General features: G+C 43.0%; 2 protein-coding genes across 5 annotated transcripts in view; both read left to right on the forward strand.

Annotated features, from left to right (window-relative positions):
• LOC124005015 (lissencephaly-1 homolog A) overlaps positions 1 to 12,811 on the forward strand; it is an 83,790-nt gene extending 70,979 nt beyond the window's left edge. For all 3 annotated transcript variants that reach the window (XM_046313846.1, XM_046313845.1, XM_046313847.1), the window contains exons 9-11: positions 4,139 to 4,240; positions 4,519 to 4,675; positions 8,904 to 12,811. In XM_046313846.1, coding sequence (XP_046169802.1) covers positions 4,139 to 4,240; positions 4,519 to 4,675; positions 8,904 to 8,977 — 333 coding nt within the window. In that variant the 3' untranslated portion in view covers positions 8,978 to 12,811. The remainder of the gene's footprint in view (positions 1 to 4,138; positions 4,241 to 4,518; positions 4,676 to 8,903) is intronic.
• A 1,757-nt stretch (positions 12,812 to 14,568) lies between these two features.
• The window catches only part of LOC124005289 (RNA N6-adenosine-methyltransferase mettl16-like), a 38,209-nt gene continuing 34,576 nt past the window's right edge, over positions 14,569 to 18,201 (forward strand). For both annotated transcript variants that reach the window (XM_046314408.1, XM_046314409.1), the window contains exons 1-2: positions 14,569 to 14,708; positions 15,001 to 15,138. In XM_046314408.1, coding sequence (XP_046170364.1) covers positions 15,011 to 15,138 — 128 coding nt within the window. In that variant the 5' untranslated portion in view covers positions 14,569 to 14,708; positions 15,001 to 15,010. The remainder of the gene's footprint in view (positions 14,709 to 15,000; positions 15,139 to 18,201) is intronic.

Below are 18,201 nucleotides of genomic sequence, written 5' to 3' on the forward strand. Positions count from 1 at the left end.
AGTATTCAGACCCCGTCCCCTTTTTCCACATTTTATTATGTTACAGCCTTATTCTAAAATGTATTAAATAAAACATTTTCCTCATCAATCTGCACACAATTCCCCATAATGACAATGTAAAAACAGGTTTTTAGAATTTTTTCAAAAAAAACAAAACGTATTTACTTAAGTATTTAGACCCATCGCAATAAGACTCAAAATTAAGGTGAGGTGCATCACGTTTTCATTGATAATCCTTGATGTTTCTACTTGAATGAAGTCCATCTGTAGTAAATTCAATTGATTGAATATGATTTGGAAAGGCACACACCTGTCTATATAAGGTCCCACTGTTGAGAGTGCATGTCAGTAAAAACCAAGCCATGGTTTGGTCAAAAGAATTGTCCGTGGAGCTCCGAGACAGCATTGTGCCGTGGCACAGATCTGGGGATGGGTACCAAACATTTTCTGCAGCATTGAAAGTCCCCAAGAACACAGTGGCCTGCATCATTCTTAAATGGAAGAAGTTTGGAACCACCAAGACTCTTTCTAGAGCTGGCCGCCAGGTCAAACTGAGCAATCTGGGGTGAAGGGCCTTGGTCAGGGCGGTGACTAAGAATCCGATGGTCACTCTGACAGAGCTCTAGAGTTCCTCTGTGGAGATGGGAGAACCTTCCAGAAGGACAACCATCTCTGCAGCACTCCATCAATCAAGCGTTTATGGTAGGGGCTAGACAGAAGCCACGCCTCAGTAAAAGGCACATGGCAAACTCCAAGTGGGCTGTCAAAAGGTACCTAAAGACTCTCAGACCATGAAAAACAAGATTATTTGGCCTGAATGCCAAGCATCACATCTGGAGAGAACTTGGCATCATCCCTAAAGTGAAGTGTGTTGGCAGCATCATGCTGTGGGGATGTTTTTCAGCGGCAGGGACTTGGAGACTAGTCAGGATCGAGGGAAAGATGAACGGAACGAAGTACAGAGATTCTGTTTCAGAGCACTCAAGACCTCAGAATGTGGCGAAGGTTCACCTTCCAACAGGACAATGACCCCAAGCACACAGCCAAGACAACACTGGAGTGGATTTGGGACATGTCCTTGAGTGGTCCAGCCAGAGCCCGGACTTGAACCGGATCAAACATCTCTGGAGAGACCTGAAAATAGCTGTTTAGCGATGCTCCCCATCCAACCTGACAGCTTTTTTTTCTGCAGAGAGCAGTGGGAGCAACTCTCCAAATACAGGTGTGCCAAGATTGTAGCATCATACCCAAAAAGACTTGAGGCTTTAATCGTTGCCAAAAGCGCTAAAACAAATGACTGAGTAACGGGTCTGAATACTTATGTAAATGTGATTTCAGTTTTTTTTAAATACATTTTTAAGAAACTATAATCTGTTTTTTTGCTTTGTCTTTATGGGGTAATGTGTGTAGATTGAGGAGAAAAAGTATTTAATCAATTTTTGGAAAGTAATATAACAAAATGTGGAAAAGGTCAAGTGGTCTGAATGCCTTCCAAGAGCATTGTATGTACATGGCTTAAGTAAAATGGTAATGTGACATCAAGATAATATTGTGTGCACACCCATTTAAACGTTACGGCAAGGTACATACAAGTGTCTGATTGACCAAGGGAAAGTCGACCTAGATATTCCCGGGTGAACACCCAAGTTAATAATATGCCCACGTCCTGCAGTGCGTGTGTTTCTTATGTCAGAAAATGTACTTTGCTCTCCACCCTCCCTCTGACTTCCTATATATCTGGCTTATTTGGTCTGTCTCCTAACCTAAGATTGGCACCTCACAGAGCCAGACATGTTTGAATCAGACCATGAAATTAAAAGTACAGGAGCAACCCTGTCATGAACCCAGGGTCAGACCATCACCTTGCCCCTGTGATTGTCCTGCTCTCCCAAGTCTTGTGATCATGCGTGTCCAATTTCAGTTTCATTCGATTTAAACATTTATCCTCACCGGCAGCTAGTTGCCCTGTCAAGAACCTGGTCTCCCTCGATGCCTGCCAACAATGATACACAATATCCCATGTTCTCAAAGGGAGCCTGTTTTTCTCTTTAGCGCTCTTTCTGTATTTACCCATTTGAATGGTTGATGTGCTAAGTCTGCAGTGATGGTATTGTTGTATATGCACTCACACAAACCCCATTACCCTTGCCTTTGATCAAATGCTCCTTTTGAAGACTTGAAGAACTTGGTGCTTAGGAGCAGAGCTGCTTCAGTTAGAATGGTTCTCCTGACATCAATTATACTGGCACACTTTATGTTCTGTGAACAAAAGCAACCAAATGTGAGTATGTGCTGAGATGAGCCTGCACAGGGGAACCCAAACTGTTAAGAGTTCTGAAACAGGGAAGGGCATGTTCTGAGTCATGTAATTACTTTAATATCTGTGTGCACACTACATGTCCAAAACTGTGGACACCTGCTTGTTGAACATCTCATTCCAAAATCATGGGCATTAATATAGATTTGGTCCCCCCTTTGCTGCTATAACAGCCTCCACACTTCTAGGTTTCCACTAGTTGGAACATTGCTGCGGGGACTTGCTTCCATTCAGCCACGAGCATTCGTGAGGTCGGGCACTGATGTTGGGTTATTAGGCCTAGCTTGCAGTCAGCATTCTAATTAATCCCAAAGGTGTTTGATGGGGTTGAGGTCAGAGTTCTGTGCAGGCCAGTCAAGTTCTTCCATACTGATTTTCACAAACTATTTCTGCATTGACTTCGCTTTGTGCACAGGGGCATTGTCATGCTGAAACTGGAAAGGGCCTTCCCCAAACTTATGCCACAAAGTTGGAGACACAGAATCGTTTAGAATATCATTGTATGCTGTAGCATTATGATTTCCCTTCACTGGGACTAAGGGGCCTAGCCCAAACCATGGAAAACAGCCCCAGACCATTATTCCTCCACCAAACTTTACAGTTGGTGCACTGCATTCGGACTGGGAGCGCCAAACTCAGATTTCTGTCCGACTGCCAGCGTGATTCATCACTCCAGAAAACAGGTTTCCACTGGTCCAGAGTCCATTGGCGGCGCACTTTACGCCACTCCAGCCGACGCTTGGCATTGCGCATGGTGCTCTTAGGCTTGTGTGCGACTGCTCGGCCATATCATGGTTCTCCTAACGAACAGTTAATGTGCTGAGTTTGCTTACAGAGGCAGTTTGGAGCTCTGTAGTGTGTTGCAACCGAGGACAGGCCATTTCTACACCCTATGCACTTTGCGGCTGAGCCGTGGTTGCTCCTAGACCTTTACACTTCACAATAACAGCATTTGCAGTTGACCTGGCCAGCTTCAGCAGGGAAGAAATTTGACAACTGACTTGTTGGAAAGGTGGCATCCTATGACTGTGCCACATTGAAAGTCATTGAGCTCTTCAGTATGGGCCATTTTTCTGCCAATGTTTGTCTATATGGATATTGCATTGCTATGTGCTCGATTTTATATACCTGTCAGTAAAAGGTGGGTCTGAAATAGACAAATTCACTCATTTGAAGGGGTGTCCACATACTTTTGTATGTATAGTATATAATATCCCACCCATACATTTGGCGACGCTTTGTTTGCCTAGTGCCCAAGAAATAATTAGTTAGTGCTGAAGACCAAAAATATCCTCTTCACTCATGCTTAGCTACCGAAGATAAATATTTGATTTTAAAATAAGAAATTGATGGTTGTTTTAGTATGGGAAAATTACAACTTATACTGCACCACATACCATGTAGAAATGGAGCAATTGAATGTAAGTGCACATTTTGGTCTATAATCAAATATTGCCCTCAGCTGTAAGGTCCCCTCAGTGCAAGTTTCTGCCATTGTGTTCAGAATCACTCTTATATGGAAGCAGGGTCTGTAATTGAACCTCTGAAGTGTAGGCATATGTGCCCTGCTCTGAAGATGCATTGTCTGATAACTATTTTGTTGGTAGTCAATTTCCTCAGATTTTAAGGTGGTATTTATTTATCAAAGGCTGTGGTATAAAAATACATTTCATTCAGAAGGCTGCTGGCTGCATATAGCCCTCACAAAGAAATTATTAAGGGTTGACGTCCCGCAAGTGAAGACTGCTAAAGGTTCTGTATTGGTATTTTACTGTGGCAATTGGAGCTAATCGTGTTCTTGTTCTCCCTGTGTCCTTCCAGTCTAAGAAGAGTGGAAAGCCCGGCCCTTTCCTGCTGTCTGGCTCCAGAGACAAGACCATCAAGATGTGGGATGTCAGCATTGGAATGTGCCTTATGACACTGGTGAGTGGACCATCAATCTTAGATGCAATAGATGGTAATTTTGATTCATGCAGTTTTTATTTGTAAAATGTCCACATTTTATGTTGTTGAATCCAGTACTCGCGTGACATGAATTGCAATAGGATTGACCTTCTTGAACCCTAGTCTTAACTGAACACTCTGTCCCAGGTTGACTGGTTTTCTGAACTAAGCACAGTCCTGGACTAAAGCTAGTTTTAGTCTGGGAAACTGACCATAGATTTTGTATTAACAATTCTAACCAAATGCTTTTGTCCCAGGTTGGCCATGATAACTGGGTGCGCGGGATGCTTGTTCACCCCGGAGGCAAGTTCATATTGAGCTGTGCTGACGACAAGACCTTAAGGATCTGGGACTACAAGAACAAGCGCTGCATGAAGACCCTGAGTGCCCATGAACATTTTGTTACCTCTCTGGGTAAGCCGCTCTCAATCTTTTCTTCTACAGTCAACGTCAGTTACAGCTGCGTCTTGTTCAGTACGGCACACTGTAGCAAAATGTTAGTGCTGGGCGATTAACTGAAATTTCAGGTATTTTTTCAGTTTTAACCCAACTAATTCCATTTAGTTTTCTTTCTATGCGCTCAATGCACACATCGCACAGTTTCTCTAGAGATCAATCAGATCCAGCCTGAACTGTGTTTTGTAGTAGGGAGTTAGTTTCCAACTAGCCAATATTCTACTTAGTTTAACGCATAAAACATGGTCATTGACTACAATGACCATAATCCATTGCGCATTTACTTGTCCTTTCTGTTTCTACACTGCTCAAAAAAATAAAGGGGACACTTAAACAACACAATGTAACTCCAAGTCAATCACACTTCTGTGAAATCAAACTGTCCACTTAGGAAGCAACACTGATTGACAATAAATTTCACATGCTGTTGTGCAAATGGAATAGACAACAGGTGGAAATTATAGGCAATGAGCAAGACACCCCCAATAAAGGAGTGGTTCTGCAGGTGGGGACCACAGACCTGCTCAAACGGTCAGAAACAGACTCCATGAGCGTGGTATGAGGGACCGACGTCCACAGGTGGGGGTTGTGCTTACAGCCAAACACTGTGGAGGACGATTGGCATTTGCCAGAGAACACAAAGATTGGCAAATTCGCCACTGGCACCCTGTACTCTTCACAGATGAAAGCAGGTTCACACTGTGCACGTGACAGAGTCTGGAGACTCCGTGGAGAACGTTCTGCTGCCTGCAACATCCCCCAGCATGACCGGTTTGGCGGTGGGTCAGTCACGGTGTGGGGTGGCATTTCTTTGGGGCGCTGCACGGCCCTCCATGTGCTCGCCAGAGGTAGCCTGACTGCCATTAGGTACCGAGATGAGATCCTCAGACCCCTTGTGAGACCATATGCTGGTGCGGTTGGCCCTGGGTTCCTCCTAATGCAAGACCATGCTAGACCTCATGTGGCTAGAGTGTGTCAACAGTTCCTGCAAGAGGATGGCATTGATGCTATAGACTGGCCTGCCCATTCCCCAGACCTGAATCCAATTGAGCACATCTGGGACATCATGTCTCGCTCCATCCACCAACGTTGCACCACAGACTGTCCAGGAGTTGGCGGATGCTTTAGTCCAGGTCTGGGAGGGGAGCCCATCCGCCACATCAGGAGCATGCCCAGGCGTTGTAGGGAGGTCATACAGGCACGTGGAGGCCACACACACTACTGAGCCTCATTTGACTTGTTTTAAGGACATTACATCAAAGTTGGATCAGCATGTAGTGTTGTTTTCCACTTTAATTGAGTGTGACTCCAAATCCAGACCTCCATGGGTTGATAAATTTGATTTCCGTTGGTAATTTTTGTGATTTTGTTGTCAGCACATTCAACTATGTAAAGAAAAAAGTATTTAATACGAATATTTCAGTCATTCAGATCTAGGATGTGTTATTTTAGTGTTCCCTTTATTTTTTTGAGCAGTGTGTATATATATCTAGATCTATCCATACACTGAGGCAAAAACAAGTATTTAGTCAGCCACCAATTGTGCAAGTTCTCCCACTTAAAAAAGATGAGAGACCTGTGATATTCATGGGTACACTTCAACTATGACAGACAAAATGAGGGGGAAAAATCCAGAAAATCACATTGTAGGATTTGTAATGAATTTATTTGCAAATTATGGTGGGAAATAAGTATTTGGTCACCTACAAACAAGCAAGATTTCTGGCTCTCACAGACCTGTAACTTCTTCTTTAACCTCTTGCTCCTACCTGACATGCATGCGTCCCATCTAGACATCTGGAAATGCAAATGCGCTACGCTAAATGCTAATAGTACTAGTTAAAACTCAAACGTTCATTAAAATACACATGCAGGGTATTGAATTAAAGCTACACTCGTTGTGAATCCAGGCAACAAGTCAGATTTTTAAAATGCTTTTCGGCGAAAGCATGAGAAGCTATTATCTGATAGCATGTAACACCCCAAGAGACCCGCAGGGGACGTAAACAAAATAATTAGCATAGTCGTCGCTACACAAACCGCACAAATAAAATATAAAACATTCATTACCTTCGACCATCTTCTTTGTTGGCACTCCTAGATGTCCCATAATGACTATTGGGTCTTTTTTTCGATTAAATCGGTCCATATATAGCCTAGATATCAATCTATGAAGACTGTGTGATAAATGGAAAAAAATAGCGTCTTATAACGTAACGTCATTTTTTTTAATTAAAAAAGTCGACGATAAACTTTAACAAAACACTTCGAAATACTTTTGTAATGCAACATTAGGTATTAGTACACGTTAATAAGCGATCAAATTGATCACGAGGCGATGTATGTTCTATATGGGGTACGTCTGGAAATAATGTCCGGGTAAATCTCAACCAAAATATCCGGTCGGAGACCTGAACAAATGGCTTGTCTCTTCTTCGTTTGACCAAGAAACAAAGCCTAGGCAAATGACAAGACTGTTGACATCGTGTGGAAGCTGTAGGTATTGCAACCTCAGCCCCATTTAATGTGGTTCGCCTTTATCAATGGGTTGAAGTGGCGGATGGATATATATTTCCATTTTCAGTGATCAGATTTTCCTGCTTTTCGATGAAACGCACGTTCTGTTAGTCACAGCCATGATTTAACCAGTTTTATAAACGTCTGAGTGTTTTCTATCCACACATACTAATCATGTGCATATACGATATTCCTGGCATGAGCAGCAGGGCGCAGAAATGTTGCGCGATTTTTAACAGAATGTTCGAAAAAGTAAGGGGTAGGAGTAACAGGTTAAGAGGCTCCTCTGTCCTCCACTCCTTACCTGTTTGAACTTGTTATCAGTATAAAAGACACCTGTCCACAACTTCAAACAGTCACACTCCAAACTCCACTATGGCCAAGACCAAAGAGCTGTCAAAGGACACCAGAAACAAAATTGTAGATCTGCAACAGGCTGGGAAGACTGAATCTGCAATAGGTAAGCAGCTTGGTTTGAAGAAATCAACTGTGGGAGCAATTATTAGGAAATGGAAGACATACAAGACCACTGATAATCTCCCTCGATCTGGGGCTCCACGCAAGATCTCACCCCGTGGGGTCAAAATGATCACAAGAACGGTGAGCAAAAATCCCAGAACCACACGGGGGGGACCTAGTGAATGACCTGCAGAGAGCTGGGACCAAAGTAACAAAGCGTACCATCAGTAACACACTACACCGCCAGGGACTCAAATCCTGCAGTGCCAGATGTGTCCCCCTACTTAAGCCAGTACATGGCCAGGCCTGTCTGAAGTTTGCTAGAGAGCATTTGGATGATTCAGAAGAAGATTGGGAGAATGTCACATGGTCAGATGAAACCAAAATATAACTTATTGGTAAAAACTCAACTCGTCGTGTTTGGAGGACAAAGAATGCTGAGTTGCATCCAAAGAACACCATACCTACTGTAAAGCATGGGGTTGGAAACATCATGCTTTAGGGCTGTTTTTCTGCAAAGGGATCAAGATGACTGATTCGTGTATAGGAAAGAATGAATGAGGCCATGTATCGTGAGATTTTGAATGAAAATGTCCTTCCATCAGCTAGGGCATTGAAGATGAAACGTGGCTGGGTCTTTCAGCATGACAATGATCCCAAACACACCGCCCGGGCAACGAAGGAGTGGCTTCGTAAGAAGCATTTCAAGGTCCTGGAGTGGCCTTGCCAGTCTCCAGATCTCAACCACATAGAAAATAGCAACAGCCCCAAAACATCACTGCTCTAGAGGAGAGATCTGCATGGAGGAATGGGCCAAAATACCAGCAACCGTGTGTGAAAACCTTGTGAAGACTTACAGAAAACGTTTGACCTCAAAGGGTATATAACAAAGTATTGATAAACTTTTGTTATTGACCAAATACTTCTTTTCCACCATAATTTGCAAATAAATTCATTAAAAATCCTACAATGTGATTTTATTTTCTTTCTTTTTTTCCTCATTTTGTCTCATAGTTGAAGTGTACCTATGATAAATTACAGGCCTTATCTTTTTAAGTAGGAGAACTTGCACAATTGGTGGCTGACTAAATACTTTTGTCCCACTGTGTATCTATATAATCAGGTCATAATGTTAAATGGAATATAGGTTTGTGATGAATAACCTTTCTACTCTTCCTTTGTACTAATGCCCTTTCTCCTCTCCTCTCAGATTTCCACAAGAATGCTCCGTACGTCGTCACCGGAAGCGTAGATCAAACAGTTAAAGTGTGGGAGTGTCGCTGATCCGATCAGACCTGAGCTGATCAGACCACCACCACCCCCTCTCCTCCCACTCCACCCCCTCCAGGCCTCTTTCCACAACCCCTGCACCCCACCTCACCTCCCAGTCTCCTTCATCTCCTCTGGCTACACATACACACCATGGTTAATAACTTCTCCTGTCATAACGCTCTCTGGTCCAATAACTATGGTCCTTTTATGTACATTATTCTGGATGTAGATTGAGCTATTAAATGTTGCACAGCAAAAAAAGTATTGCATGGTGATGATGAATACAAAATTGTATACTGTAAATTTACATGATAACGTTGTCTAGAAGTACCATGGGTTTAACATGGGCGGGGCTGTCTGTCACATGCAGCCTTACCTACCTACTTACTGAAGGCAGATGTTTCTTTGTGTGCGTCACAAATGGCTCCCTATGTGGTGCAATTGCTGATGACCAGGGCCCTTGTTCCCTGGTAAAAAAGGTAGTGCTCTATACAGGGAATAGGGTGCCATTTGGGATACACACTTTGACTGGGTGTAAAATGTAGGGCACTAAAACCGATAATTTAAAACACGTTTCTTTACATGTCAGATTTATTTTTGTCTGCCTACTTTATTTTATTTTTATATATTTTTTTCCTCTCCTTTTCACTGTTGGTAGTCTCTGTTGGTGATGTTTTTGAGGGGGTGGGGAAACGACAAAAGGAAGAGTATAATCCCTTGATGCCGGAGGATATGAGATTGTCGGTTTGGGGGGGGGGTGTTGGAATAATCTGTAGCTTTGTAACGTCACTTCTGAAGTGTGCATACCATTTCTCTTTATGTGGAACTAGTGAATATTAATTGCTGCATATACAAATGTTTCAAACTATCTTTGGACAGCTGGGGGTTGAGAAAACAAAACAGCTTTTTACTCTTGTCATGATGCGTACTAAACTTAGTAGAAAAACGTATAATTATCCTATACAATAAATTTGTTCTGCTTCACGTTTATTGAATCGGATAACATTTCTGTTTTGGCATCTCAATTAATTAACCTGGCTATGCTGTGCAGATGGTGCCCTTATTTCCGTTGGTTAGCATTTAGGCTAAACTCAGTGGACTGTAAGCCTAAATGCCAACCTGAAAGCTATGTGAGCCGATAGCGTGAGGTTACTCCTCCCTGATAAGCTGCCCCCTGTCTGTTCGCCCCGGTACTGGGCCTTACGGTTGGCCGCAACTGATAAGGCGAGCTTCTCAGCTTTTCTCTAGCACTTGGCCCTTTAGCAGCAGACATCAGGGATCACCTCTTTTTAATTTCAATTCACTTGAAAATAATCTTTAGGTGTCTCCCTCCCTCTGTAAGATGGCTCATTGACATCCCAAGTCTAACCTGAGTGATTTTCCATTGGACTCAACTGAACTCTCCCTTTTTCTAACCATTTGACGAATCTGGTGTCTGCTGGGTTTTGTCTGTTATACTATAGGAATCATGTAAGTGATTTGATGCTCAGTTGGCCATTGTCTTGTGCTGATTGTGTCTATGGGCTGTGTAAATTAGGGAGGGTAAGCTTAAGCCTTAGTTTTGGATGAAATATGCAAGTTTCGAATGAGTCGGAATGTCATAGCGTGACAAGGAGTCAGTTGCCCCTCAGGTATGTTTTGGGATGTGCAAAGGATCTCTCGGGGGGGGGGGGGGAATACATGTAATTTTACTGAGCTGTAGGGAAGTGTCCAAATCTGTTTCCACCAAACTGACTGGTGAACTGTTGGGGTGATTCATTCAATTGATGATGAAATAAAATGCTAGTAGTAGACATGCTAATGAATGCTTGTGTTCGTTGTACAGTAGAGCGGTCTGATGGTAGTTCTTGTAAAGGGATCGTAACCCCTAAGCCTACTTAAAGCAGCTCCCTTCCCACAGACTGGCCTTGGCTTTGGTCTTGGGCTAGGCTTCCTAGGCTGTGTTTGTGCCCAGAAGAGTGCTTAGACTCCTAGTGAAGAGCTCTCGAGGTGAAATTCCACAGGCCGACTAACACATTGCAGTCGTCTCCTGGGTGGCAGGCAGATCTTTATCATATTCTGTTCATTTTATGAGCTTGGAGGCTGAACAAAATGAAAACCAAATCCCTCCATTTCCCTTAAAAATATAAACATCTTGCTGCTGCTTACGCTGCAGCAGGTGAGGGAAAATCCTTTTGTCTGGCACATCCCTGCTTTTCTTTATATCTTTGGTCCTTTGTCGGACTGATGATCGAAGATGTAAGAAATTTAAAAATACTTAATAAAATGCATAATTTTTTTTTTTTATCAGCCTTTTCCATTGATGCATTTCTATAATAAAGAATTCCACTTGCTTAACTGATCTTATCTTAAGCTTCTTTGCTGAATATCTTCCTGTTCCTCTTCCTGTGTGTGTTTGTTTGGATGTAGCTAGCTGCTGACCTCTGAACCCTCATAGTGGCTAGTTTGACCTGTCGACAATAGAACTGCTGCATGTACCCCTGTTGTACCAGGGGCTGAGCTGTCTGGTTTGGTGGACCTTTCTGGTTCAAGTGCTGTGACTTAAGCCACCGAACACTCAGGCAGAGTCTGAAATGGCACCCTAATTCCCTAAAAAGTAGTGTATTGCAGACTCAATCAGCCACAGGCCACCCCGCTAAACTGCCAAATGCTAATTTGTCCACTTGGCAAACGATATACTGTTAAAAGAGCGAGAAGTAGGTTAAGAGAACTCCATCTCTTATGAGAAAGGATTGTATCCCTCCTGTCTCTTACCAGTAAGCAGGTGTGTGGTTTCTATGTATACTGTGTATTTTGCATATTGACTTTACAAAGACACCAGACAGACTCTACCAGACAGGTCGGCTCAAGCTGGCATGATGTTTGCAGACGGACTGCTCTGTACTTAATATGGTTGTTGCTGTTAAGAGGACAGGTCTGTAAATTAATGAACTGGCTCCTTCCTCTATACGTGATGGGATTGCGGCTGACTAAAGATGTTCTAAGAGAAAATAATCTTCTTATTGAGAGAATACCACTTTTGCCTCCTCTGGACTAGAGGCTTCCATGCATTTAGTCAGACCCAGACTGGTCTTTCTCCAAGCTGCTTTCTGTCAGTCAGTGGGAGACTTTGATTGGAGAGTCGGCGTGCGTTACTCCATACACCAGCAATCGATAGGAAAATTGGACATGGTGGTGCTGATGCACCATAAAACGTGTTTTAGCTGAAGCCCCAAAAAATGTATCAAGTAGGACATTCTGGTGTAGCTTCAGCATTCAGATGTCCTGATCTGTTCTGTTCTCGATGCTAGACTGTTAGCTTCCTGATTTAAGCCGATTTTCTCTTTGATTGGCTAAATTCAGAATTATAATATCGGGATCCTTGGGTGTTAATTCTAAACCAGGCCTGAAGTGAACCTAAATGGATATTAGATTTGACTCTTGTTGTTAAAACTCTTTCCCTTTCTTGGATGAGAAAGGTCTATAAACAAATTTTCGGGAGGAAGAATGGGCCTCTTCTTGTAATATAGTTATCATCGAATGAATACTTCATATAACTTTTGTTGTACCTACCCTGTGAAAATAAATCACTTTTTGCCATTTGCAGGTCCCAAGCAATCCCTATGCTGCACTGGCTAGGTGGATCAGAAGGACTGGCAGACAAGCTTTTCACTGTCTGTTGGTCCTTTCCCCCAGTCTCGTCCATCTGTCTGCTATGATCTGCCTTGTGAATAGATTGAGGGCTTCAGACTTCTTCACACCTTTAACATGATTTATTGTTTTGCTTTAATGGTCTTTCTCACGTTCAGCAAAATTGTTAACATCTGGATGTCATTATTTTTTGCAACATTAAACAAATATCTGTGACTGTTGTCCTTTTATTGGGTTGGGGGGGGGGGGGAATTCTCAAAGAACATGCACAGCTTGCCATATTACATGTCTATAACAAGTCCACACAGGAATTAACTGATTTTTGAGCTAAAGGTTTCATTGATGGCATGTCTAAACATTTCATGATTTTCTTCAGTGAATGCATGGTGTTTTCTTAGGTCAATAAGACAGACTATGGCTATTGACATTAATCATTAAATGTTCATAATTACATTTTATACTGTGTATATGAAGTATTAATATAATGGGAGGGATTCATTAACGTTCACAGCTGTGAGGTATACCTGGCGATGATGGAAACCATACTTGGAACAGAATATTATTGACATTTTACATTAATATTGAAAAATAATAGGTGAAGCTTAAAATGCAGCTCTGGGAACAGATGAATCTTGAGTAGTTTAGGCTATGACTGAAAAGTATATTTTCTCAAGCAATAGTTAATTTACTTGGATACATTTGAGCAAGTGTCAACATCTGTTGTACTGTAGCCCCTTTGCAATGTTTGACTGGGTGGGTGAGGTGTACAATTGCCATGTTGCCATCTGCTTCGAAATGAATTCAAGTTTAAGGAAGCACAATTTGTATGTGAATAATAGATCAATTAACCACACACTCGAGATCATAAAATTGCTGCCAGAATACTACTGATGACACACATGGCCAAGATTATGTGGACACCTGCTCTTTGAACATCTCATTCCAAAATCATGGGAATTAATATGGAGTTGGTTCCCCCTGTACTGTTATAACAGCCTCAATTCGTCTGGGTAGGCTTTCCACTAGGTTTTGGAACATTGCTGCGGAGACATGCTTCCGTTCAGCCATGAGCATTAGTGAGGTTGGGCCTGGCTCTCAGTTGGAGTTCCAGTTCATCTCAAAGGTGTTTGATGGAGATGAGGTCAGGACTCTGCAGGCCAGTCAAGATCTTCCACATCAATCTCGACCAACCATTTTTGTATTGACCTTGCTTTGTGCATGGGGTCATTGACATGATGAAACAGACAAGTGCCTTCCCAAACTGTTGTGCTTGTGTGCGGCTGCTCGTCCATGGAAACCAATTTCATGAAGCTCCTGGCTAACAGTTCTTCCAGAGGCAATTTGGAACTCTGTACTGAGTGTTGTAACCGAGGACATAAGATTTTTACACTCTACACTTCAGCACTCAGCAATGCTGTTCTATGAACTTGTGTGGGCTACCACTTCATGGCTGAGACATTGTTGCTCCTAGATGTTTCCAATTCACAATAACAGTACTTACAGTTTATTTGGGCAGCTCTTGCTGAAATTTGCACGGGGCAGAAATTTGATGTGCTGACATGGTGGAAAGGTGGCGTCCTATGACGGTGTCACGTTGAAAGTCACAGAGCGTTCATTATAGGCCATTCTACTGCCAATGTTTGTCTATTGGGATTGCATGGCTGTGTGCTCAATTTTATACACCTGTCACCAACGGGTGTGGCTGAAATAGCCAAATCCACTAATTTGGAGGGATGTCCACATACTTTTGTATGTAGCCTCAGCCTTTCAGACTTCAAAAGGTCTGTGCTATCTGGGATCCTACCCATTGAAGTTGAAATTTTTACATGGTTAGGCAAGAAGTTAGATTATTGATTTAGTGTAGGGACGTCCCAAGGATTCTTGAAAGCACTGACACTTCAAAACGTGTCTTTGGTACTGTTTAAAAAAAAAATGCGCGGAATATTGACGTCACCAATGTCTCGGCGCAGAGTTGTGACTTCATCCACCATTCCGGAAGAAACGCGGTCTAAACGTTTACGCAATAAGACTAACGTGAGGTCTCTGCTCGTGTGTGCAAGACAACTGTTGAAATTTTAAAACTTTTAGAATATATTCCGAGCGAATATTTCAGGTACTCAAATCACCCAAACAAGAGGTTAGCTAGTGTATCTCGTTTAGAGAGGTCAAGCTAGCTATTTTGTTGACAAGCAACATGGATTTGAAATGTGCTTTAGCTAACGTTAGCTAGCTTGCAGTTTACTGATGAATGCCTGTTGTTTGCTAACAAGCTAGCTAATACCCACATTATACCCGCGTTATCTTTGTATGCTTTTACACGCATCTACGTCAGTTAGCTAACTTGTTAGCATTCCAACCCGTTGACGAGTTACTGGTGTAAATACAGCTGTGTCCTTCCTCCACAGTGAAGTGAGGATGTCTCTGAACAAATCAATGCACCCGCGGAACCGCTACAAAGACAAGCCTCCGGATTTTGCCTACTTGGCCTCCAAGTATCCAGACTTCGAGCAGCATGTCCACACCAACCTGGCAGGCAGAGCTATGTGAGTACAGGGGCGTATTCATTAGCTACTGACAACGTTGACCGTTTAAGAACCAAACGGAAACAAACAGCAACACGATAATTCTATTTGACAAATGCAGATAGGTCCGTTGCGGTTGTATCCATTTAAAAAACGTTTTTCAACAAAAACGGCGTAATGAATACGCATCGGTACATATGCTGTAGGCCATTGGTTCCCAACTCCGGTCCTCGAATATTTATTTATTTAACCTTTTATTTAATACCCCATCAACAGCCCCTGACAAACACACCGTGATAAGTTAACTTTTCAACTAATCATCAGGCCATCAATGAGTTGAATCTGGTATGTTTGTCAGGGGCAACAACAAAAATGTGCTGTTGGAGGTACTTGAGGACTAGAGTTGGGAACCACTGCTGTAGGCTGTTGACAAGTTATCTACGACTGAGTGCCATTTTTTGCCACTATTGATTTTGTCACACCAGTAAAACCCATTTGTGTGGCAGGATGATTATTTTTTTTTGTCCTTGAGTGAAAAGCGCTGCCAACTTCCCAGCATCTTCTCTCATTACTGTAGCTTTCTCACCTGTGTGTATGTGTGTGTGTGTGTGTCCTCACTATGTTAGCTGAACTCCCAGTAGGAGGTTGAGACTTAGCAGGAGAGAGGCATCAAAGACTCTTTGATTTTCCTCTCATCCTTTTTTATGGTGTTGTGGTGTTTTTCTCCCTTCCTCTATTGGAGGGAATGGGGTCTCTGGATTTGGGCAGGGATCAATCAATGCCTCTGCAGGGACACATCGCCCAGTGTCTGTCCCATTGAGCTGACCGTTATGATTGGATGTCTGAGTGCTAGAGTGATGGGGTATGGGGAGGAGGTGAGGTGACTTTAGGTGTTCAGTTTTTAGACAGGATGCACTTAACGGGCGTCATTGCTGACAACCATGATGATTAGTAACCTGGCCATGTTGGTGCTTTCGTTAAGTTAGACGTTACCCATAGACACTAGCTTCACTGATCTCTCTTGGTGCAGGGTTTAGGAAAATGCCTGTGGTTGCTTGTGAGGTTCATCACATACAGGGGAAGAAAAATGATGACTCATGATTAATGTATGCACTACAGACAGAATCTCAGCTCTGATGGGGAGGAGTGGGAAGTTGTGAACCAGGGCTGGAGAGGGAATGGGTGCTGCAGAGTGGGGGGTTATGGGACACAGAGCCTGGGGAGGGAGGAAGGCAGTCTCAATTCTCCCTGAGCCACTAACTGGAAGACAGGGTCTGCCAGCCAGTAATTGGGACACACACACAGGGATATGAAATATGCAGAGAGAGTAGGAGAAAGAGAGGTGGGGAGGGAAGGGAAGGGACAGCGAGCGAATGAGCGAGAGGGAGCCTAGATGGATGTGGAGATGCAGAGAGCTTTGGTGCTGCTTTCTATCTCCCTGAGTTGCTTTTCAGATCACATTTCTACTGTCAAGATGGTCATGACTGTTCTTCACAGCACAAAGGCTTGAGAGAGATTTCTCTCACAGAACTGACAAGGGGGAAGATTGTGTGATTGTGAGTCCTGAGTCCTGTCACATATCATCACATTGTGGTGTGCTTTTGTGTGATTTACGCCCCTCCTGGTTGTGGGAAAAACAAACATGCTGGCTGCTGAAGTCAAGACAGTCAGGGGTTGGAACTGAAATAACTGTCCAATCTTAACAGAACCCTTATTTTGTTACGTTCCACTGTTCCGACCAGCAAAATGAAGTTCTGAACCTGTTTGAACCAACAAAAAAACAAATGGTTTATATCATTCCTTTCTGTTCATTTTTAAAACTTTGAAATCAACAACCAAAAAATGTGTTAGATTACTTTACCAGTTGGTGCAGGGAAGCTATTTACATGCATTGGACAGGCGAGTGTAGGGCGCTAGATGCAACAAATGTTGCTTGGCGAGAGAGGGTGAAGGACGAGGCTTGCTTTGAGGCTCTGGGTATCTTGTTATGGCATGCATTATCAGAATTAGGCCCACATAATCATAGAGGAGTGGCTTCTATTGAGGAACTTTGAATGTCTTTGAACTTTAGAATTGTCTTAACGTTGGAGCAGCTAGATAGCTAAAAAGCTTGTGTGGGTGCGCAAAGCGGCACCAGACTATGCTTTGGAGGGGGAGGGGCAGGTTGCCTATGTATGAACACACATAAAATAACATTAACCGGTTCCCATGCTTTTAAAATAACAGTTCTGTTCTGGGACAGTATAGATCACCTTTGTTCTGATTCTGTTGCAAACAAAAAACAGAATTAGATTTGGAATAGAGATGTGTGTGTGTATGAGAAACCAATTTCAATAATTTATTTTAATTTTACAAGACTAAATAAAGTATTGCATCAAGAAGTTTGATGGCGCGATTGAAAGACGTCCTGGTCGACCAGTATTGCCTTCACTTGTGTCTGCAGGAGAGGTTATTATGGCTGGATAGGCAGCCAGGTGCAGTAGAGCGAAAGACCTGACAGCTGAGCAGGAGAACAAAGAAAGAGAGGGAGGCTTTTGGGATAATTTTGTTTTTGACATCAACTCAACTGCGAGGTCATCGTTACACCTGGAGCTGACGGAGCCAAATAAAGCACATCTCTCCTGTCTCTATCCTTTCCTTCATCTCTGCTTCTTTCTTCTCTGCCTTATTTCTGTCTTGCTCACGCTCTTCTTCCTTCATCCCCCTCTCCTCTATTTTTCTCTATCTACTGACTGTGCGGTCTCTGTTTGATGGTAGAGGATGAAAAGTGTCCTGTGTAGCTGGCCTCTTTTGATTCCTTCTAATGACAGACTGAAGGCCCAAACTGCCCCTGGACTAGCCTGTCCAGCACCACTCCAATTAGTTGGTGGATACCCCCTCCCATGCTCTTGTGTATACCATACCCCTCTCGTTTGTACGCTGGAAATTATCCAGCCTCGTCTTTGTGTTGAAATTGACAACCGTCTGCTCAGTGTGAAAATTACATTGTGTAAATGCAAATGAATGCAGGCAGACATGCCGATGTCACCACCAGGTGCAAGCATCTACTGTATGAGTGAAAACATATTGGCGTGGGCTGTGGGT

This window comes from Oncorhynchus gorbuscha, linkage group LG19 (genome assembly GCF_021184085.1).
Source record: "Oncorhynchus gorbuscha isolate QuinsamMale2020 ecotype Even-year linkage group LG19, OgorEven_v1.0, whole genome shotgun sequence".
NCBI lineage: Eukaryota > Metazoa > Chordata > Actinopteri > Salmoniformes > Salmonidae > Oncorhynchus > Oncorhynchus gorbuscha.